Source organism: Eretmochelys imbricata, chromosome 10 (assembly GCF_965152235.1).
Source record: "Eretmochelys imbricata isolate rEreImb1 chromosome 10, rEreImb1.hap1, whole genome shotgun sequence".
In the NCBI taxonomy this organism is placed as follows: domain Eukaryota; kingdom Metazoa; phylum Chordata; order Testudines; family Cheloniidae; genus Eretmochelys; species Eretmochelys imbricata.
The window spans coordinates 39,332,867-39,355,326 of NC_135581.1; the positions used below are offsets into that span (position 1 = coordinate 39,332,867).

At 46.5% G+C, this 22,460-nt stretch overlaps 1 protein-coding gene across 1 annotated transcript in view; it reads left to right on the forward strand.

The window, feature by feature from the left end:
• Positions 1 to 22,460, forward strand: part of CYP11A1 (cytochrome P450 family 11 subfamily A member 1) — a 73,336-nt gene that overhangs the window by 46,682 nt on the left and 4,194 nt on the right. The window contains exons 5-11 of the mRNA XM_077827710.1: positions 5,892 to 5,959; positions 9,567 to 9,722; positions 10,462 to 10,661; positions 11,750 to 11,953; positions 12,655 to 12,815; positions 14,471 to 14,637; positions 21,921 to 21,999. Of these exons, the coding sequence (XP_077683836.1) occupies positions 5,892 to 5,959; positions 9,567 to 9,722; positions 10,462 to 10,661; positions 11,750 to 11,953; positions 12,655 to 12,815; positions 14,471 to 14,637; positions 21,921 to 21,999 (1,035 nt within the window). The remainder of the gene's footprint in view (positions 1 to 5,891; positions 5,960 to 9,566; positions 9,723 to 10,461; positions 10,662 to 11,749; positions 11,954 to 12,654; positions 12,816 to 14,470; positions 14,638 to 21,920; positions 22,000 to 22,460) is intronic.

Here is a 22,460-nt window from a genome sequence, read left to right on the forward strand (position 1 = left end):
GCAACCTCACAAGCTGCTGAGGGGCCGTGTAAGTTGGGGGAAGGCTCCCAGATGGCAGCCATTCACCTTCTTGGGTCCTTCGGCAGATCAGTGGGAAGTGACTGTGTCTCTTTAAGACAGGATCCAAACCCTGCACCAGTAAAGGTGAACCTAAGAGCTGAACCCAGAGATTGGAAGGTGGAGAGGGCAGACGTCAGTGAGCATGTGAATGGCCCAAAAATGGCCCAGCCAGCACAGAGGGGGGTATTTTCCCCCCTGGCTAGTAGCATGTGGGAAGAACTGCAAAGCTCTGGTTATCTGCCTGTCCGTAGCCAGCCCCTGGAGCTGACTGGGCCAACAGCCCTGCACAGGGGAGAGGAGACTCACACTGGCTTTGATGCAGCAACCAAAGCAGCAGGCTCGTTCTGTACCCTCACTGGGACACGGGTGCTGGGGGTGGTCGGACCCTCAGTGAAAGTCCTGTAGCGAGGATAAATCTGAATGGGGGCCCAAAAGAGGTTGGGGTGCATGATCAGCTACCTGCAGAGATACTGATGGGGGATGGACTGAAAAACTGGCCAGACAGCACCCTGGTCCTTGCCTGTGGCTGAGGTCAGGGAGGGCCACTTGGCCTGGCACCAGAAATCCGCCCAGCAGGGGTGTGTGGAACCACCAGTGGTGGGGAGTGAGTTGCCAGGGACAAGGCTTAACAGGATTGAGACCAAGGCCTTGTACCAAGGTGGTAAAACTAAGGCACAGCAATGAGGGCTGGTCCCTGAACCCAGCAGCTGAATTCTAGAACTAACCGCAGCAGAATCCCTCCTTGAAAAAGTGCGGGCCTTGTGGGCCATGGTGTTGCAAGATCCTAGGGAAGGCTCCAGGTGAGAAAAGTGACCCAGTACTAAAAAAGGGCTCCCTGAGGGAAAAGTAAATGTGGGTGATCAGAGCGTGTCTGGTGGTCTCCCAGAAATACCACCGGTGGGATGTCCCTTCTTCTAAACATCAGGGGATGCAGCGCACCCGGCGAGAGCTGGTACAGAACATTTACTGCCCCGGAAATTCACAGGGGTCCACCCTTTTGAGTTGGTGTATGGAAGGAGAAGGAGGGGACCCCTGGACTTGATGAGAAATAAACGGGGAAACAGTGGTGGATTCTGAACTATCGTTCTGGGGAAAGCTCACTGAGCTCATGGGTTTGGTCAGGAAGAACCTAGCTGGGGCCCAGGAACTGCAAAAGGGCTGGTACAACAATGTGCCTGATCGGGGACCGGAAGTGGGGGGGGTCTCAGCTCAGTGCACATGGTGCCTGGGAAGAGCCCTGTGAAACCAGCAACCAGCTGAGTCATGTACTGGAGCGGCCCAACTGGGCAATTGTACCATGTAGACATGAAGAAGCTGTACTTTGACAGGGAGACTGTTGGTGCAGCCGTGTAGGTGGGAGGGTGGGGAAAGTGAATCTCTCTCTCCCAAGCCAGGAGCCGACCTCCTGCTGGAATAACTTCCCCTCTCTGAACAGCTAACCCCTGCCCACCTGCAGAGATCAGGGGAGCTCACTAATTTAGCTGTCCAGGGGGGGATGGGAGGTGTTCCCCATTCACAATCTCTGGGAAAACAGTGACATGCTGGCATTAGCGGTGATCCAGTCATCCTCCAGCCCCTGGGACTCATCCGTGGTGCTGGTCCCCAAGTAAGATGGGTCGATCAGAGCCAGTGTGCACTATTGGAAGCTCAGTGCTGTCACCATGTTCAATGCCTGCCCCATGCCTAGAATTAAAAAAATCTTAGACAAGGTATGTGTGGCATGGGCTTTTCCTCACTACTGCAAATCTCACCAGTGGCGACTGGCAGGTGCCTTTGGACCCAGTTGCCAGGTTGAAATCTGCTCCCATCAGCCTTATAGGGCTCTGAGTTCCTTGTCCTACCTTTCAGCCTCAAGGGGGTGCCTGCCACTTCCCAGTGCCTGGGGGATCAGTTACACAGCGGGGAGGAAGACTGTGCCTGGTGTACTTTCATGATATCTGTGTCTTCAGCCCAGCCTGGGAGAAACAAGTGTCCCAGTGAAGAGGGGCCTGGGATGCCTCCTGGATGTAGGCTGGATGGTAGAGGCCGGAAAGGGTAAGATGAGGGTGGCAGATGTGTTGTACCTGGGCCACAAGGTGGGAAGCAGCTGCCCAAAGCCAGAGGCAGCCAAGGTGAAGATAACCAGAGATTGGCCTATTCCTCAATTCAAAAAACAGGCCCGGGTCGCTAATGGGATGGCAGGGTACTGCTGAAGGTTTGTACCCCACTTTAGTTCCCATTACGAAGCTTGGTAATTTGGGCAAGCCAGACAAGGGTGGTCTGGACCTAACAGTGCTGGGGCACTGTGTGCGCTGAAGGAGGCTCGGATCCAGGGGCTGGTGCTGATAAACCCAGATCTGGACAAATCCTTCAGGGTGTTCTCTGACAGGCCTCAGACAGTAGGCTGGGTGCAGTGCTGATACAGGCCACTACGAAGGGGGAGAAAGACCCCATTGTGGACCTGAGCAAGAAGCTGCTCCTCCTCCCTAGAGAAGAAATGCCTGGCCCTGGGATGGGCTCTTAAAAAGCTGCAGCTCTATCTATTTGGGTGGTGCTTTATGGTGTACACTGACCACCCACCCTGCCATGGTCAACGGATAAAGGGCTAATGCCAAACTCCTAAGGTGGACTCTGATCCACCAGGATGATCATATGGGGTGGAGCATGAATGTTATAGCTGATGCTTTGTCCTGGAGAGGGGGGCCTGAACTTCCACAGCTCACTGGCTGGAGTGACCCAACTCACTTCAGACTCGAAGTGCAGGAGAGATGTGACAAAGTTGGGGATTTTGGTAGTGTTTTACATGAATAGTGTGTGTGTGTGTGTGTCTCAGTTTCCCTGTGTGCTGTGTGTTTAGCACATTGTTGAGAGAGGGTTTGTTGTTGTAGAGGACCAGGTGTGACCTCGCCTAGCATCTGGGAACTCTGGACAATGGCCTGGAGATGGGGTTCCCTAACAAGTGGTGACCTGGTGACTAAGAGTCCCACCCCAGCTTGGCAGTCAGCCAGTTCTGGCCTGTGGGAGGACAAAGGGCTGAAAGGAGAGGATCCCGGCCACCTGACCAACCAGTTCCAGCCAGAGGGAAACAATGGATGGATGAGAGAGGGCACCTCTTACCTTTTTACCTGGGATGTAAGACAAAGCACAAGGGAGGAGCTACTGGGGTTGTTGATAGGTGTTATAGAATGCCTCCGTTGGAAAGAGGGGGTTTCTCTACTGGAGAGACAGTAGGCAGAGCCCACTTGGATGCAGGACAGACCTAGATGTACTGTGCCTCAGCACAGGATACTGGGCCTGAGGACACGGAGAGTCCCATGCTGGGTTCATATGCTCAATAAACCTTTCTGTTTTATGCTGCCCGAGAGTCACTGCAGTATAGCGATCTGGACTGCATTATTCCCTCTGGAGGGGTGTACTCCCGGGGGTGGGGTCCAGACCGAGTGGACTACCTGAGGGACAGGCGTGCTGAGTTCCAGAAAGGTGGAGTTCCAGGAGATGGAGCTGTCTATGGCTTAACCCCCCGTGAAAGAGTAGACCACGCTAGAACAGATGTCGCAGTGAAGGGGGTTCCTCCGGGAGAATGTACAGAGCCAGGAGAGAGCACGAGTACTGTGAGCCCATGAAAACGTCAAAGTCAGTTGTTGTTTTTCAAGGGGAACCTTCCTGGCAAACCCACACATCTCAGACCTTTGTACTATGCAAAAACAGAAAAATATTCTTGAATGCAAATTGTTTTTTACCAAAGCCAAACAGAACTCATTGCCATATTTCCAATCTCCAAACAGGAACCAGATCAGGAGCCAGGCCCCCAGAAGGCATGAGATTGGCTTAAACATAATGAGATTTATATATTTTCATTTTCCTTCCCTCTCGTGCCTGAGATTTCATAGTGCACCTTTTTTTCCTCAATTTCAAGCTTTTCTCAGCTATTTAAAAAACAACCCAAAAGCTGAGTTTCTCCTGGAGATGTGACTTTAAGAAAAACACCAAATGTCACAGGACTTGCAGTGAAATCACCAGAGTTGGCTGCTTTGAAACAGCCAGTTCTCCCCTAGATGCAGAGCAGATTTTGGTTGAGCTCAATTTTTAATTGCAGAGTATCCCTTAAAAAGTACTACTTCACAGTGGGTAGAGCACTGGACTAAAAGTCAGGAAACTAGGATCTATTCATAGCTCTGCGACTGGCCTGCTGCTTCACATTACCTCGCTGTGCCTCAGTTTTCTGATCTCCTTTGTAAAGTGCTGTCATAAATATAAAGGGAAGGGTAAACCCCTTTGAAATCCCTCCTGGCCAGGGGAAAGCTCCTCTCACCTGTAAAGGGTTAAGAAGCTAAAGGTAACCTCGCTGGCACCTGACCAAAATGACCAATGAGGAGACAAGATACTTTCAAAAGCTGGGAGGAGGGAGAGAAACAAAGGGTCTGTGTCTGTCTGTATGCTGCTCTTGCCAGGGACAGAACAGGAATGGAGTCTTAGAACTTTTAGTAAGTAATCTAGCTAGGTATGTGTTAGATTATGATTTCTTTAAATGGCTGAGAAAAGAATTGTGCTGAATAGAATAACTATTTCTGTCTGTGTATCTTTTTTGTAACTTAAGGTTTTGCCTAGAGGGGTTCTCTATGTTTTTTTAATCTAATTACCCTGTAAGATATCTACCATCCTGATTTTACAGGGGGGATTTCTTTATTTCTATTTACTTCTATTTTTTATTAAAAGTCTTCTTGTAAAAAACTGAATGCTTTTTCATTGTTCTCAGATCCAAGGGTCTGGGTCTGTAGTCACCTAGGCAAATTGGTGAGGCTTTTTACCAAACCTTGTCCAGGAAGTGGGGTGCAGGGTTTTGGGAAGTATTTTGGGGGGAAAGACGCGTCCAAACAGCTCTTCCCCAGTAACCAGTATTAGTTTGGTGGTGGTAGCGGCCAGTCCAAGGACAACGGGGGGGAATATTTTGTACCTTGGGGAAGTTTTGACCTAAGCTGGTAAAGGTAAGCTTAGGAGGTTTTTTCATGCAGGTCCCCACATCTGTACCCTAGAATTCAGAGTGGGGGAGGAACCTTGACAAGTGCTTTGAGATCTAATTATTAAAAGAGGTAGGTGGTGGTGTTATTTGTACTGTAATTATGTAGCGCTTTAAATTCAATAGCAGTTAGGAACGTGTCTTTGAGGATCTGGGTTTTGGTCCTTGTGCTGTGGCCCCCTCCTCTTTCCTCCAAACATATGAGCCAACCCTCTTCCAGGAAATCCTACCAAAGCAACCTCACCAGCACTGTTGGATCATCAAAGTTTAGGGTTAGCTAGCTGATCTGAAGGAGATTTCTATCACATGCAAAGAAATACATTTCTGAGCCTTCTCATTAGGAATAGAAGTGGGAGTAGCCAGCCACTTCCACCCTCCTACCTTGCTCCTCCGTTACTCCTGCATTCCTATGGGCGTGGCTTTCACTAACCTTCCATTGCCATTACTATAATTAGAGTGATATGGAGGCAAGGACAGCAGCAATGATTCAACTGGCTAGTCCTTGACAGAGACTGTGTTAATATAAGAGCAAGCCTAGTTGAGCATGTGCCTGTCTAAAGGAATTTCACTAACGAGGTGATTTGTCTGTTTTGTTCTCCCTTCCCTGAGAGCCATGTTAGCCAGGGGTGGGTTGCGTTTGCCAGCTTTAGCCAGTCCCAGCAGCCTGTGGATCCTCTCCCCTACTGAGGAAGGCCAGGCTCCTGCCTACCGCCGGGCTTACACAGCTGTTGGCGAGGTTTACCCTCCTTCCCTCCAACGGAAGGTGGTCCGACCCTTCAGAGAGCTTCCAGGCAACTGGAGAACAGGCTGGCTTAACCTCTTTCACTTCTGGCAGGAGGGTGGTTTCCACAATGTCCACAACATCATGATCCACAAGTTCCAGAAGTTTGGACCCATTTACAGGTAAGAAGCTGTGAGGCTCTGCAAATTCCTGCTAAAGGTAGCTCAGTGGCATAAAAGAATATGTGGGGATCACGGTGTATATAGGTATGGTTTTGAGGTACCATGGTCTAGTGGGTAGGGAATAGAGCAGGAGACTGGAAACTTGGGTTCTCAGTCACTTGTGGGACAATCTTATCTATCTGCCCCTCCATTTAGATCTGCTTTTACATCTGTCCCCCAGGTATCCAACTCTAGTAGTGTAAACTGAGGAACATTGTGTTAAGCTAGTGGATTAGGACTGGGCGTGAGGCGACCTGGTCTGGTACTGAGTTGCTGCATGATAGTGGGCAAGTCACTGGCCTCTTTGTGCCTCAGTTTGTCCACCTACCCTTTGTCTATTGATATGGTAAGGTCTTTCCACCAGCCCCCCCCCCCACTCCCCCTCAGCACAGAGGGACCCTGATTACAGCGACTGGAATACTAATAGTCTAGCAGGTTCAGGTCTGAAAGACCATGCAAGTATCTGATCTGCACCAGTGTCAGCTGGTGGCTTAAATAGAAGTCCACCCTTTCTCTCCATGTGGGTTTGTACATCTAGGAGCTCAGATGATGTGGGGATGGGCAGAAATACAAAACTCCCGTGTGTGAACATGTAACATCACACAGTGAAATTTCACTCTGTTCATTGCAGCACATGCCCAACTCAGCCACCAGTTAATATAACAGGGCAAGAGGCAAATCTGCCAATCAAAACATTTGTGGATTGTAACTGCAGCGAGAAAGCCGCCTGGGTTGGAAGTGGCCATTTACATTGTTTGATACATTTTCATTGTTACTCTGATCACACTCTCTTAGCTGGCAGAATCTTTAGGACTGTTTACAAACTTCTCTCCAAACTGTACTTAGTACAAGGCTATGGGCCAGATCCTCAGCTAACAAAAGTCAGGGAAGTTCTACAGTTTGCAACGGGGCTGTTTCCATTTACACCAGCTGAGGTGGTGGCCTTATATCACCGGTATCTCTCTAGCTCAAGGGTTATTTTAGTTATGAGACAACCTCATGGGCCCAAATTCCCCCCTAGACTTAGGCTTATGGATTTCATCCACTATCTTGTATATCTGTTACACAGTTGGGGCTAGTTTAGTGTGCACGGGCCTGATCCTGAAGCCGCATTCTTTAATTTTGCTCAGCTCCCTTTGGAGGTAATAGGTGTTTTCCCTTGGTAACTAGAGTCTGATCTTGGCTGGTGTTGATCTCCGGCAATTCCCACGGTTTTGGAGTTGCAGGTGTCAGCAGCTCCCAGGATCAGACCCTTAGGAAGGACATTTAGGAGATGGCCCTATGGAACAAGGCTGTGGGATGTGGCTGTGATGTAGTCCCGAAGACAGAATGTGGCAGAGTGTTCAAGGGGAGCTGCCCCTTGCACTTAGGCCCTGGGGAAAGCGACAGATAATTCTTGCATTATCCGTGTGAAGGGCTAGTGGCAGGTACCATGCCAGCCTTCCCAAAGAGGTTGTTTTGGGGGAAATGGAAGATGCCACCATGGCTCTCTGCCAGTTAGAGGAGCTGAGCCAGCATGAAGGGCTAGAGGGGAAATAGATCCTTCTTGAAACAGGTGACATAGTTTCCACCTCAGTGCTACGGGGGAATTCTGGCTGAGTTCTGAAGGCTGCACACCCCTTTTGTCCAACAGAGACTCAGTCTGTGGCTCCAAAGCCACAATGCAGTGTCCTCAAATTCTTCAGTGTGTGCACTGGGCAGACAGGAAGAATGATCCTTTCCCATGCTGATCACCCCTTGATCACACTAAGTGTTACAGAGCCAGAGCAGCTGCACCACTAAACCCAACAGGTAGCCCAGGATGTCAAAGCACATTCACAGATTAAGCCTCACTGTCTCCCTAGGTGGTAGGTAACTTATTACCCCTCCTTTACAGGTGGGAAAACTGAGGCATAGGGAGGGTTAAGCCCAGCATTTTGATAAGTGCGTACTTTTCCCGAAGGTGTTAAAACTTGAGGTAAAGGCTTCATGCAAGGCAGCCAGGTAATTCATACTTTGGATTGGTGCAAGTGCCACTCAGATATGGTTCTGAGCAACTTATTGTATTCAGGCAGAAGAGGAAGGGTAGATCAGTGGTTAGGGTTCTAGTCTGGGATGCTGGAGACCTGTGTTCCTGCTCAAATACAGACTTCACATTTGATCACTTAGGTCCAGATTTGTAAAGGTACTTAGCTATTGCTGCACTCAGCGTTACAGCAAGGAAATTTATTGAGGCGCCTAAATCTAATTTGAAAAGGGGATTTATGCCTTTAGGAGCCAAATTGCCATTGAAAGCCAATAGGATTTAGACTCCTAGGTGCCTAAATTATTTTTGAGAATGACTTAGGCTCCTCAGCCAGTTAGGTCTCACAAAGCTGAGCACACCGATGCCTAAGTATCTTTCAAAATCTGGCCATTAGTCTCTCTCTATACCTTAGTACACCACTTGTGAAATGGGAATAACATGTCCCTTGTCACAAAGTTGTTAGGACAAATACCTCAAAGAACATGGAGGGCTCAGATTCCATGGTAATGAGGTCCGGCTGAGTTTTGGACAGAATTATTATCAGCAAGCTATTGGTAAAAGAAAGGCAGTTCAGAGATGAGCAGCAAAAGGTTTGAGTGAGGAAGATTAAATTGGCTAGCTATGTGCAGTTTAGCTTGGCAAACAGTGAGGAGGATTATCATGACAGGGTATGATATTAAGAAAGGAAATAAAATCAACTTACCAAAATTCCTGACTGTAAGTCTAACGAAAACTCTCCCAATGGGAACAGCTTGGGGCTACCCCTGTATTGGCCAGGAAATCACATCTCATTCAGTCTAATTCATTTCCATGGCTAACTCCTGTGATGGTCACTTTTGTCCAAGGACTGCAAGCAAAATCAACAATTCAACTAAACAAGCCTCAAGACACTCCTAGGACAGAAGGACATATGATAACAGAAATCAGTTCTCCTGGATGCCAATCCCATACATTAATCATTAAACAAATGCAGAAGTATTAAAAACAGAAGGGAAGAGACCTCTTGGGTCACTGAGTGCAGTCGGCAGTCGTAATCCCATTTAGATTGTGAAGCACTTGTTAAGGGCTCGTCAAAAACCCTTTGCAGCCAGACTGGCCAAGTGATTTTGGAGTATATGTCTTATTGGGAGTCAATGGGATTTTACCCTGCTGTCACTTGGGTGCTGCTGAAAAGACCATCCTTTGAGAGCATGTTATTTATGATATAAGTGTCTTGATATTGGCCCATTTTTCACATTCAATATATATGCTCAGGGGCATGTGCAATGGGCATGTTTTAGATATTTCAAGTTAATTAAATACATAATTCAGATTTGATCCAGAGTTCATTAGGGTCAGTGGAAAGACTTCAAACTTTGGATCGGGCTCATAGTTTTGCTCAGCAGCCAGACTTTTAGATGCTGAACAGAGAGACTCCGGCCGCTCTGAATTTCCCCCATTGCTACTCATGGGGTACCAGTTACAAGCCCTGCCCTACTCACCATTTATCAGGGTCAGGAAGTTATGTTGTCTTCAGCAGTTTTTGCTTGTGGGAGTGTCCTGATCCCCTGTCAAATGTCACAGAGAGAAACTCGGCCTCTACCAGAGTGTGAATATCATTAACCCAGAAGATGCTGCTACTCTCTTTAAATTGGAAGGCAACTATCCGGAGAGGTTCATGGTGCCACCTTGGGTGGCCTACCGTGACTTTCGCAACAAGCCATATGGAGTGCTTCTCAAGTAAGTAAGGGCTATAACCTCTTCTGACTGTCACTTCCGGCTATATAAAGAGAAACTCGGGGGGGGGGGGGGCGGGGGGGAATGAATCTTACAAAGGTAGAGTCAATGTAGAAGTTGGGTGAGAGTGGAGATCCCTTTTCTAATGACAAAGGTAACTGGGCTCACTTTTATGTTGTGATCTAGGAAGGGAGGAGATGTAGCATGATGTGAAAAGAGGAGCATTGTCATAGTGATGCCCTGAATTTGGAGCATCAGCTGGGGAGCAAAGTGGGTTGGGCACCTAATTCTTAGGAAACTGTCTGAGGCTCAGGTGGGTTAGGTAGGTTTACCAGTAGCAGAGAGACAGGTCTGGTCTATTAACTTGAGTACATGCCAACCTGCCTGTCATGGAAAGCCTGCTTTATCCTAGCTTACACTCCCCATGCAACTTGCATCCCTGCTGCTAGGACCCGTGTGATTGTCAGGCCAGGACTCTGGCCTGGAACATGTTACTCAAGGTCTGCGAGGGAATTCACATGGGAACAGACCAGCAAGGGCATGGCAGCTGGACAGGAAGCAGTGGGTGCCACGCAGGGAAAATCACTCTGTGTTGCTTTGTGGGCGAGATGAGGAGGGTTGGAGTGATGGGTAGGGGCTAGGTGTAGGGCCGAGGAATGGGCGTATACTGTGCCCTGCCCTGAAAGGCTGGATATCTCAGGGAACACAGTGATGTGACTGATCTTCCTTTTATTTTTCCCAGGAAGGGGGAGGCCTGGCGCTCCGACCGCCTCGTTCTGAATAAAGAGGTCCTGTCTCTGAAGGTGATCGACTGCTTTGTGCCCCTGTTGAATGAGGTGGGTGAGGACTTTGTCAAGAGGGTGCGAGTCCAGATCGAGAAGAGTGGCCGGGGAAGGTGGACGGCCGACCTTACCAATGAGCTGTTCCGCTTCGCCCTGGAGTGTGAGTGGGCTGGGCTGACATGCTGCCGTTGCCTGTGGGGTTTCATTGGCTCAGTGGGGGCATCTGGGGGAAGCAGAGAAAAGCTACTGCTGAGTTCAGTTTGCACTAGTGCCTAAATCCAGCCACCCCAGACATGCCACTGATTCCTATGACTTTGCAAATGGCCTATCATTAGAAGTGGTTGAACCACACCTATAAGGTCTGAACGCCCTTAGGAGGTGGAAAATCCATCCTTTCTGCTTAGGAAAATCTGTTTGGATGAGCACCCAAGTGACCTTCAGTGGAAGCTCTTAGCATGAAACAAACCCCATGGGTTAAAATCAGTAAGCGTCTAGCCTTATGCCTCTAGCCTTATGCCTCTTAATGCAATGCGAGGTTCCATAAGGATCATCCAGATGCTCTCTCGCTATCATGTCTGAATATCTTGTGGATGAAATATATATGACCACATCCGCAGCTGGTTTAAATCACCACAGCGCCACGGAGATCAATGGAAATACATCAATTTACACCAGATGGCAGCTGAACTGTTTCTCTAGCTACTCATGGCACTTTCCCCAAGCATAGAGTTGATGGCTCCAGAGTTCTGACCAAATTTCAGCTGGAGTCATCCTGCCTCACCAGACTCTTCCTGCAGCCTGAGCTACAAAAAGGTGCTCTTTCTTTGTGTTCTGTACTGTTGTGCGGTGACTGCTGGCCCAGAAATACTACCATTGCACCCCAAAGGTGGCTGCATTTCAGCCCTGTGCATATGTTCGTGCTGGACTAGAGATGAGTAGAAATGGCCCGTCTCTGGCAGGAAGAACTTGGATAAGATGTTCTTATCGGGAAGATATTGGATAAGAGACACTATATATTACATGCGATAGAACTACATAAAAATACATTAAGATTGTAAAGCCAAGCTCTTGGAAGCTAGAAAACGCTAGATTTACGGTTGCCTGTGTACCCTTAATAGAGAGCATTACCCCAGCCCTGCATATAAACATACTGCATAATGAAGGTGCTTGTGGCCAATGGCCTCAAATCACCCCAGAGTCACATTTTGCGGAATGTTTGGGTACTAACCCTAACCCTTGCCCCTGCAGCCGTGTGCAACGTCCTGTATGGAGCACGCCTCGGGCTCCTGCAGGATTTCATTGACCCCGAGGCGCAGAAGTTCATCGATGCTGTGACCATGATGTTCCACACCACGTCACCCATGCTTTACATCCCGCCCAGCATGCTCTGCAGGATCAACTCTAAGACCTGGCGGGACCATGTGCAGGCCTGGGATGTGATTTTCAGGCATGGTGAGAGCTCATGTGCACTGCTGCATAGATCCCACCCAGCTTAGACTAAGGCTGCTGGCTAGAGCAGGGGCGTTATGCGGTAAGGCTGTTATGTGGAATGGCCTAGACTCAATATGATACTGCAACAGATGAGAAGTTGTGGGAACATCATGGAGGGAAAAGAATGGATTTACATAGAAAATAATTTTTGCTCATAGGAACAGGTGAGTCTGGCAAGATACTTGTTTCTTGCTATTCTGAGGGTTCTGATGTATTGCTAGGGTCTCTTAGATGGAAGGCAGCAGGGCTAGCTCTGCTGCAGAGCTGGTGGAGTTTTCTATGGTGCAGAACGGCTAACTCAAATGACCTCAGCTGGGAAATTATAGGAAAGACACAAAGTGTCAGGAAAGTGCGGGATTCCCCATAGTGTCCTTGCGGACCAGATTCTAGCCAGAGCTGGCCAGTCTTGGAAAGCTAAATTATATCCCATGGGAAAGCTTCACCGCTTTTTGCTGGGGACTGGTGAGATCCTTTGGCTTCAGAGATGCTATTAAAACGGCGTTCCGTGACAGCAGTTTAGCATATTCAGGATACTCAGGGGCTCAGAGGTGAGTATGGTGGCATGGGGAGTGGGAGGAGGGATGGGCCCTCATAGCTATATTACTAGGTGCTGCATTTACTGCTTTCCTTTTTTCTCCCTATTTCCCTCCCCCTTTTCCCAGCTGACAAGTGCATACAGAACATCTACCGACAGCTTCGGCTGGACCGAGAAAATACCAAGGAATATACTGGCATCCTGTCCAGCCTCTTAGTACAGGACAAGCTACCCATCGATGACATCAAATCGAACGTGACAGAGATGATGGCAGGAGGGGTAGACACAGTAAGGATGAGCCTCGGGGATTGGGGAGAGTGCCATTGTTGTAGTGTCGATTGTGACCATACCCCTTGGGGTGCAGCCTCAGACTGTGGAACCACTCTGCAGCCTGGGCTCTCACTCACAATGTCTTGCTTGTGACCAGCAGCAACCCCTCCAGGTGCTGTTATAACTCAGCACAACCACATGTGCAGGCCCCACAGCAAGCTAGATTGCATTAATGCTTTCAGAGCCATTCATTAATCACACAGAGAAAGGCACCAGAGCTCAGCACTGTACCTCAGGAATATACAATCTTGCACTGCTCGACAATGGAAAGTGGATGTACACTAGCCTTTGTACCCACACTTCACACAAATTCACTTGTAAAGATAAGCAGTAAAATAAATTTCTTCATGATAAAAGATGGATTTTAAGTGATATTAAGTGACAGGCAAAAAGTTAGAGTTAGTTACGAAAAGAAATAAAATATAAGCATGCAGTTTAAACTCTCAACCCAATTAGACTGGGCAACATCTAGATTAAGCAGCTTTTCTCAACCCACTGGATAGTGCAGTCCTTAATATACAGGTCTGCTCCTTAAACCTGGGCCAATCTCCTGTCTTGGAGTCTTGTCTTCACCATGTCTTGGGTTTTTCCAGGGTAGATTAGGGCAGGAGAAGGGCACAGTATGTGTCCACTCTCTCTCTCTTTTTTTTTTTTTTTTTTTTTTTTTTTTTACCCTCAGTCCATGTGCCTGGAAAACACAAGTCTAGGCATGTCTGGGGGGGGGGCATTGCTGAGTTTCCAGGCAAGTAGAGCAATTCCCCTGATGTGGCTTTATGCAGGTGAATCATTGCATTGTAGCTCTCTTGCTGGAGAATGGCGTTGTTTTTTTTCCTTGCTGTTGCCTCTGCGGGCCTAATATCTGGTTGATTCCCCAATTTACAGCATATTTTAGTAATAACCATACAACACAATTCTTATAACCTCACATGCATTAATGATAAACATATATGGTTAGAGAAATGACTTTCCCTCTTGTGTTACAAGGCAAACTTTATATATAATATCATAATTATATACAGATGAGAAATTTGAAGGGTTAAAGGGTGCTCTCTCTCTCTGTAGAACGTGCCAGCGATATTACAATATCTCTGGTAATTGCTGTGTACTAGAAGGATTAGGAGAGAGCATTCATTATCAGCTTGGACCTGGCGTTTCACTACTGACCAATGATGGAACCTCAACATAGTTCCCTGTTTCCATATCCTGGCTCCCCTCTGATGACATTTCCCACACTGGCTTTCCCATACTGCTCCTCAAAGGAGGATGCTCCCGGTGAGGTACACAAGGCAAAGAATGTCTAACGTTGAGAGTTTAGAATTGGAGTTCTGGCACCTGGGTGCCTCAATCCCATAGGCTCTTCTAAAAGTCCCGGCCCATAACATTTCAGAAATATAGTGGGGGGGGGGCCCTTCTCTGAGCAGTACAAGGTGCTTCATTAAAGCCACACAACCTTGTCAAGAAGAGAAACTGAGGCACAGAGAGGTGATGTGGTATGCATGGCTCACCCGTAGAGCAACATACCTAGGGTCAGAACATATCTGGTGTTGAGTTCTAGGATGTTCCCCTGTGCCCTGCTTCAGACCCCCATGACCATCCTCTGTGCCCTCCTCTAGACCTCCATCACCCTCCAGTGGGCCATGTTCGAACTGGCTCGCACTCCAGTAGTGCAGGAGCAGCTGCGGGCGGAGATCTTTGCAGCCAGACAGGCAGCACAGGGCGATATGCTGAAGATGTTGAAAGCCGTGCGGCTGCTCAAAGCTGCCATCAAGGAAACACTCAGGTAAGGAGTTTTTCTTTCAAAGACCGTGTAATCAGTTCCTAACCCCCACCACTTTCGACCCAGATATGGGTGCACAGATGACTGCCTTCTCTCTATGGGAATTCAGCCTGGTATCTAGGTACTGATACAGCCCCCAGCACTACAGAATCTGAGCTCTGGAGGTGGAGTTTTTTACCATTGAAGAAAAATGAGTGTCTCCCTTGAATGGCTGATCCTCTTAGAACAGCTGTTCTCAAATTTCATTGCACCGTGACCCCCTTCTGAAAACAAAAATTACTACACGACCCCACAATTGGTGACTGAAGACTGGGCTGGGTCAGGTGGGGCCAAAGCTGAAGCCCAAGGGATTCTGTCTTGGGTGGGGGGGCATGTAACTTTAGCCCTGGGCAGTGGGACTCGGGCTTCAGTTTCAGCCCTGGTGGTGGGGCATGGGCTTGGGCCCTGGGACCCAGTAATTCTAACACCAGCCTTGGTGACGCCATTAAAATGGGGGTCACAATCCACTTGGGGTTCCAGGCCCACAGTTTGGGAACCCCTGTATTACACGATAACTGCTCACTACCTACTCACCTATAGAACTATCACTTTAGTTCTAGTGGCGGGTCCTGTGATTTTGATGCTGGAGTCTCTGATTCTCTCCCAGCATAGTGGGTTTGCTGCAGTTCATCTAATACACTTTTTCATCAGTGCAGCATTTATGGCTTAGCAAGAATGGAAACATTTTTGAGGGAAACTGATGCAAAGGGTAATAAATTTACTTCCTTAAAGGACAATTAACAGCACCACAGAGCACAGTACTGTTGTCCTTCCAAAACAATAAGTTCACAGCATTGGAAGATTCCTCCATCCCACCTCCAGTGGGTTCACCATAACGTTTTTATTTTGCTTTTCCATGACAATTTCTCAGAGCTTCAAGGAAACAGGAGACGAGAACAAATATGAAGTCATTGCTAACTCTTGGCCACTGCTACACTGAACAGTGCCTTTGCAAACTGACAAAAAGCCCCTGCTGCAAAGTGTCATGTGCTCCTTGTACAAGAGAGATTGCAGGGATGCTACTGGCAGGTCAGACTTCTGTACCAGAATTTGGCTGGCTACAGAGATCCAAGATATGTGTTCTTTTTAAGATACCTTAGAACACGGCTAGGTATGCTGTTACTATCTCTGATAAGGGATGTTATGCACTGTGCCACTTAGCAGTTGAAAATTATAATACAGTTTTAGCATAGAACTATACACTCAGTCGTAGGACTGGAAGCGACCTTGAGAGTTTATATGGTCCAGTCCCCTGCACTCTTCCCATAAGATACCATGAGTAAGGATATCACTAAACTGGCTCTCTCTGTGTGTGAGCAGCTTTCTTGACTCCTCCATGACCGACTCTGCCCTTGCATAGGAGACGCATGGCACATCTGCTGCTTTGCCAATCTATGCCTGTGGATCGAAGGGAGGGGGCAGTCTGTTCATCTCTTTTTGCAAGCTTTCCTACTACTTCCTCATATTTCAGAATCTTTAAGACCAGGCACTCAAGAAACTTGAAAAAATAGCACCATTGATTATTGAGTCCAACATTGACAACCCCAGGAAATCAGGTGAATTATTTTGTCTGTCTAATATTGGCCTCATTTATCTCCCATGATAGAGAGATAGGTAGCACAAAGATGGGGATTCATAATAAATATCATAAATCTGCAGAGACGCGCTCGAGTTCTGGGCACGTTATGTGCAAACACAAAGCCAAGTAAACCTTGGAGAGCTTTGGAAGAAAACCTTCAGGACTGCCGATTGCTGCCATAATAACAGTGAGTTCCCATCTGCCACGGACACCAGATCTAACCCTGGGAAATGGCAGACTAAACTAATAAAGCCCTGCACGTGCAGCATCAAAGCTAGCCAAAAATTGCAGTGCTTGCTTCAAAAGAGTCAATTTAAAAGTCTGGGAGTCCAGCTCTGCAGGCAGCACAATGAGAGAAGGGAAACCTGTCCAAAAAGAATGCTCATCTGGGCCAACACATCTAAACTATTCTGGGACTTTGACTCCCTCCCATTTCAGACACGAAATTGCTTGTGCCAGGAAGGGTGCTGGGCTGCTAGATGGGCATTAATTAAACAGCCAGATCTTCAGCTGTGGCAAATCAACATCAGTCCGTTACTTAATGGGAGTTATTTAGATTTACCCCAGGTGAAGATCAGGCCCCAAGATTTTGCTCCTCTCTCCTGGTGGCCAGGAGGACATTAAACAGCTTATAGCAAAACCAGAAAGACAATAGGGAAGAGCTCTGGTTTCATGGCAATCATCTCCACTCTCTCAGTGAAACAGCTTCTCATTCCCAAGGCTACATGAGATATTGCTGTGCCCATAATGACTCCTAGATTAGCAGAGATGATCTTGAGGCAGAGACGGTTTTTTTAAATTCTCTGTACAGCACCTTTACAGTGAGTAGACCATGCCCATGTTAAATGCTTTGGGCCTGATTTTGATCATTTACACCAGTTGATTTGCATAGACAGACTATCAAGTGACTCCTGATTTAATCTCAGGACCAAAATTGGTCCCATTGAGGATATCAGAAAATGTATTTAGACTCTTAAACTGGCATTGTGGATACAGTCAAATGGAGATATTGACAAACATAAGGTTAGAGGAGAATAGGTCAAATGATGGGAGAAGTGATAAGAATACACCTAAATTCTTAAAGTACAGGCCTTTGCAGACAGGCCTGAATATCTATATCCTAACACTCCACCCCTTTTTTTTTCTTTTTCTTTTGGGATCCTCCTGCCCAGGAAACCCTGGAAAAGCATAGGACATATGGTGACATATTTCCTGATAGGGCCAGGCATCAAGGTGGAAGGTGTCGATGCTCCATCTGTCCCACTGCCCCTTGTGTAGTACCATGCCCTGCACCTTCTCTAGTACGGGCATACTACACCTATTCCAATTAGTGTTCTAGACTTCCCAGTATAGTGGGCCCGAGAAGGTTGGGTCCGGGTTGTCTAGTACACTTTGGGGAGGGGGGGGGTGTTTACTACATTACTTATAGGTTATAATTAGTGGCTGTTCTCTAGGGGGTTGTGCCCCCTTGATCATTTCCATATGCAATGTAACACACACATAGTTAACAATACACCAGCTGCTATGATAATCCACAGCAACACTGAGAGTTCTGACCACTGCAGTGTGGTCCAACATCCTGGCCACCACCAAAAACACTGCTTCTCCTCCTTTGATAAGGTTAAAATTTTGTCAGCACCATCCTGTAGTGTGTATTGTAAGTGTGTCCAACTGTTGGGGCTTGCAGCAAGTTGCTCTTGTAATCTTTGTGTACTTTTGTCCATATTGTGTGTCTATTGAATATCCACAGTGAAATTTGGTATTGTCCAAACCAATTCAACTACTTGGTACGGTATGGGGTAGTAGGTGCTGGTTCGATTGTTTACAACGATTAGGTCCACTGATCCATTGGTGCACCATAGTCCAGGTGGCAGTGTGTAGAAGTTCATAATTTTGTCATACACTGGAAGGATTTTGCCTTCTAGTGTTATATTGCAGGATTGCATACATTCCCAACAGAATACACCGTACCCCATATACATTACCCCTAAATGCCCCCCCTTTGCAATAGGCCATTGATCCTGCTCCTCCATAGTCATAGGAGAGGGGCGCATCTATATTCCTCCTCTGGATATACAACTGCTTAATGTGATGACAGTCCAATTTACCCCCATTCCATCCCCCCACACACCTATTACCTAGTGGCTCCCAATGCGCTCCCCTTTCCCTACTTACTCCCATTGGGTTCAAGGGAACCATCTTATTTGCATTTCCTTCCCATGGTATCATAGTAACAATTACACAAGAACTGTCCCCACAGGTCGGGGATGTTATTTTCCAGGTAGATGGGTATGTTTTTGCAATTGTGGATAAATATGGGCTAGCCTCCCGATTTAATACTGAAGGCCATTGTTCTGACCAAGCATCTCTCATAATATCCATTAACATTATAACTGAGCATTTTGAATACCTACGCACACTTCTCCCCATGTTAGTCTTCTGAAGCCATCCTCTACCCATGTCACCAGGTCCCCTGCCCAATGAGTTAACTGCAAGTTTACCTCTACTGCTGTCCTCCACCCTGTGGCAACTGCTGATAGTTGCTGTGCCATTAATTCATTAATTTGTTGATATTGACAAACATGAGGTTAGAGGAGAATAGGTCAAATGATGGGAGAACTGGCATGTAAGACCCAGGGAGAAAGCTTGAGAGGATTGGAGAACTATATCACAGCGATGCATGGTGGCTGTATGCATGGGGTAGCATCGAAACAGTGATCATGCAATTACAAGGACAGGGCAACACAGCTGGGACAGTTTAGGCTAAATATTAGGGGTAGTGTTATCAGACCAGTTTGGTGATAGCACAAATTGTGACTGGAACAACTTACCATGGAGTGATTCAAGACTAGACCTTACCCCCATCTGGCAGGATTGGCTTTAGGCATCATGTGGCTTATTTACACTGGGAATTTTCCCCAGTTCCAGCAGTAACAGTTCAGCCACCAGTGTTTGGATTGGTGGACCCTGCTGGAAACCAGAGTCAATCCTTCTACAATTCAAGGAAATAGGCTAGATGATTTGCTAGCGCTCCAAGCCCATTGAAGCAATATGCTGGTTTGATCAGCTACACAGACAGTAAGTTGTGCAGAATGGAAACTGTCTTAAGAAATGTGACAGGGCCATAGCTGGGCTCCCACCAAACCGCTATTGTGTTCCCAGGCAGGTGCACAAAGCAAAAGGGGTTTTTGTCTGTCAGTCCTTTCAGGTAGGGTCCCAACCACAGCAGCAACAGGCAAGTCACATGGAGTACATCCCCTGTCAAGCTGACCTTCCCCGCCTCTGGAGCTTCTGGCCCCAGGTCAGACTTTCCTCGTAGAGCAAGGGCTGTGAAGCTGCTCTCCGTCCCAGCTGAGCTCTCCTCTTTTATCTTCTCCTGACACTAGGGCTGTTGACTAATTGCACTTAACTCATATGTTTAACTAAAAAAAAATTAATTGTGATTAATTGTCGTTTTAATCATTCTTTAAACAATAGAATACCAATTAAAATGTATTAAATATTTGTGGACATTTTTCTACATTTTCAAATATATTGATTTCAGTTACAACACAGAATACAAAGTGTACAGTGCTCACTTTATTTATTATTTTTATTATAAATATTTGCAGTGTAAAAATGATAAACAAAAGAAATTATATTTTTCAGTTGTAGTGTAGTGCAATCTCTTTATCAGGAAAGTGAAACTTAGAAAGATAGATTTTTTTTTTGTTACACAACTGCACTCAAAAACAAAACAATGTAAAACTTTACATCCTAAAAGTCCACTCAGTCCTACTTCTTTTTCAGCCAATCACTAAGACAAACAAGTTTGTTTACATTTAAGGGAGATAATGCTGCCCCCTTCTTACTGACTATGTCACCTGAAAGTAGCCAGCATTGCAAGGTATTTACATGCCTGATATGCTAAACATTTGTATGCTTCAGCCACCATTCCAGAGGACATGCTTCCATGCTGATGATGCTCGTTAAAAAAAATAATACATTCATTAAATTTGTGACTGAACTCTTTAGGGGAGAATTGTATGTCTCCTGCTCTGTTTTACCCACATTCTGCCATATATTTCATGTTATAGCAGTCTCGGATGAGATCCCAGCACACGTTGTTCTTTTTAAGAACACTTTAACTGCAGATCTGACAAAACAAAACGAATGTAACAATGTGAGATTTCTAAAACCAGCGTCTCCCAAAATCTGAGAGGGACAAGGTGTGGCGAATGCTTTCAGAAGTCTTTAAAGGGCAACACTCCGAGACGGAAACTACAGAACCCAAACCACCAAAAAAGAAAATCAACCTTCTGCTGGTGGCATCTGACTCAGATGATGAAAATGAACATGTGTCGTCCGCACTGTTTCGGATCGTTATTGAGCAGAACCCACCATCAGCATGGATGCATGGCCTCTGGAATGATGAAGGGACTTATGAATCTTTAGTGCATCTGGCATCTGGCTACAACAGTGACACATGAACACCTGTTCTCACTTTCAGGTGACATTGTAAACAAGAAGTGAGCGGTATTGTCTCCCACAAATATAACAAACGTTTATCTGAGCCAGTGGTTCTCAACCTTTCCAGACTACTGTATCCCTTTCAGCAGTCTGAGTTGTCTTTCACCTCACTTTAGAACTACGTGCTTACAAAATCAGACACAAACATACAAAAGTGTCAGAGCACACTATTACTGAAAATTGCTTACTTTCTAATTTTTACCATATAATTATAAATCAATTGGAATATAAACATTCTACTTTCATTTCAGTGTATAGTATATACAGCACTACAAGTCATCGTCTATATGAAATTTTAGTTTGTACTGACTTCACCAGTGTTTTTTATTTAGCCTGTTGTAAAATTAGGCAAATACCTAGATGAGTTGATGTACCCCCGAAAGACCTCTGAATACCTTCCGGGGTACATGTACCCCTGCTTGAGATCCACTGGTCTGAATTATTGGCTGAACAAGAAGTAGGACTGAGTGGACTTGTAAGCACTAAAGTTTTACATTGTTTTATTTTTGAATGCACTTTTTTGTGCATTGTTCTACATTTGCAAGTTCAACTTTCATGATAAAGAGATTGCACTAGAGTACTTGTGATGGGGGAATTGAAAAATACTGTTTCTTTTGGTTTTTACAATGCAAATATTTCTAATAAAAATAAATATAAAGTGAACACAGTACACTTACTATTCTGCCTTGTAACTGAAATCCATATATTTGAAAATATAGGAAACATTAAAAAATTAAATGGTATTCTATTATTGTTTAACAGCGCGATAAATCGTGCGATTAACCGTGATTAATTTTTTAATTGCGCGATTAATGACAATTAATTTTTTTAATCACTTGACAGCCCTATCTGACACCTATTGCAGGTGTAGCAGGTCAGGGCTGATTAAGCCCACTGCAGCTTGTTAACCCTTTCCTGGACAGTGGAGGATTTGTGTACTCTGTCACAAGCAACAGCTTGATGTTCTGGTTTAACAGAGGTAGGTCCTCTAGCAAAGCTGGAGCAGAATGGCATGGGGAGTCTTTGGGCTGAGCTCTTATTTCTAAGGCAGATGACTGGTCTCATGCACAGCCCTGATTGTATAGTCTGCCCACTGGGACAATATTGGCTGTAAATGACTGATGAGTAAATCCTACCCTGATGCGCCCTCCTCCTGCAGGCTCCATCCGGTGGCAGTGACCATACAGAGATACACAACACAGGAGATTATCCTCCAAGACTATTTCATCCCCGCCAAGGTGAGTTTCCTGCCGTGGCAGGGCCAGATGAAAGGAGGGAAATAGGCAGCTGTGGAATTTTGGTTTTGTCTTCACTAGATTTTGCCTTAACATTTCCCACTGTTGCTGTTTTTGGTGCCTCTCCAATGGTGGTGGCCAGCATGGGAGAACAGCTATAGGCTGCCCCGGCCATTTTAAATGTTGTGTCAGCCAGTTCTAGTGCAGAATACCCTTGACTTGTAGCAAAGACTGCATTCACAGTCAAGGGAAGATTGTGGATAAGCATTGTTTAAAAACTTTCTTATGGCCAAAAGGATTGTACCAGGCTTGGACTACTCAGTGAGGTCAGGGCTGGAGCACACTAGTATGGTGTTTAAAGAAAAGATCGACCATGAATCTGCACCGAGCCCAAAGCACAAGGGCCGGGCCCATCCAAATTGGGTGGCCGAGGCATGTTAGAGGGATGGGAATCTAGGCTGAAC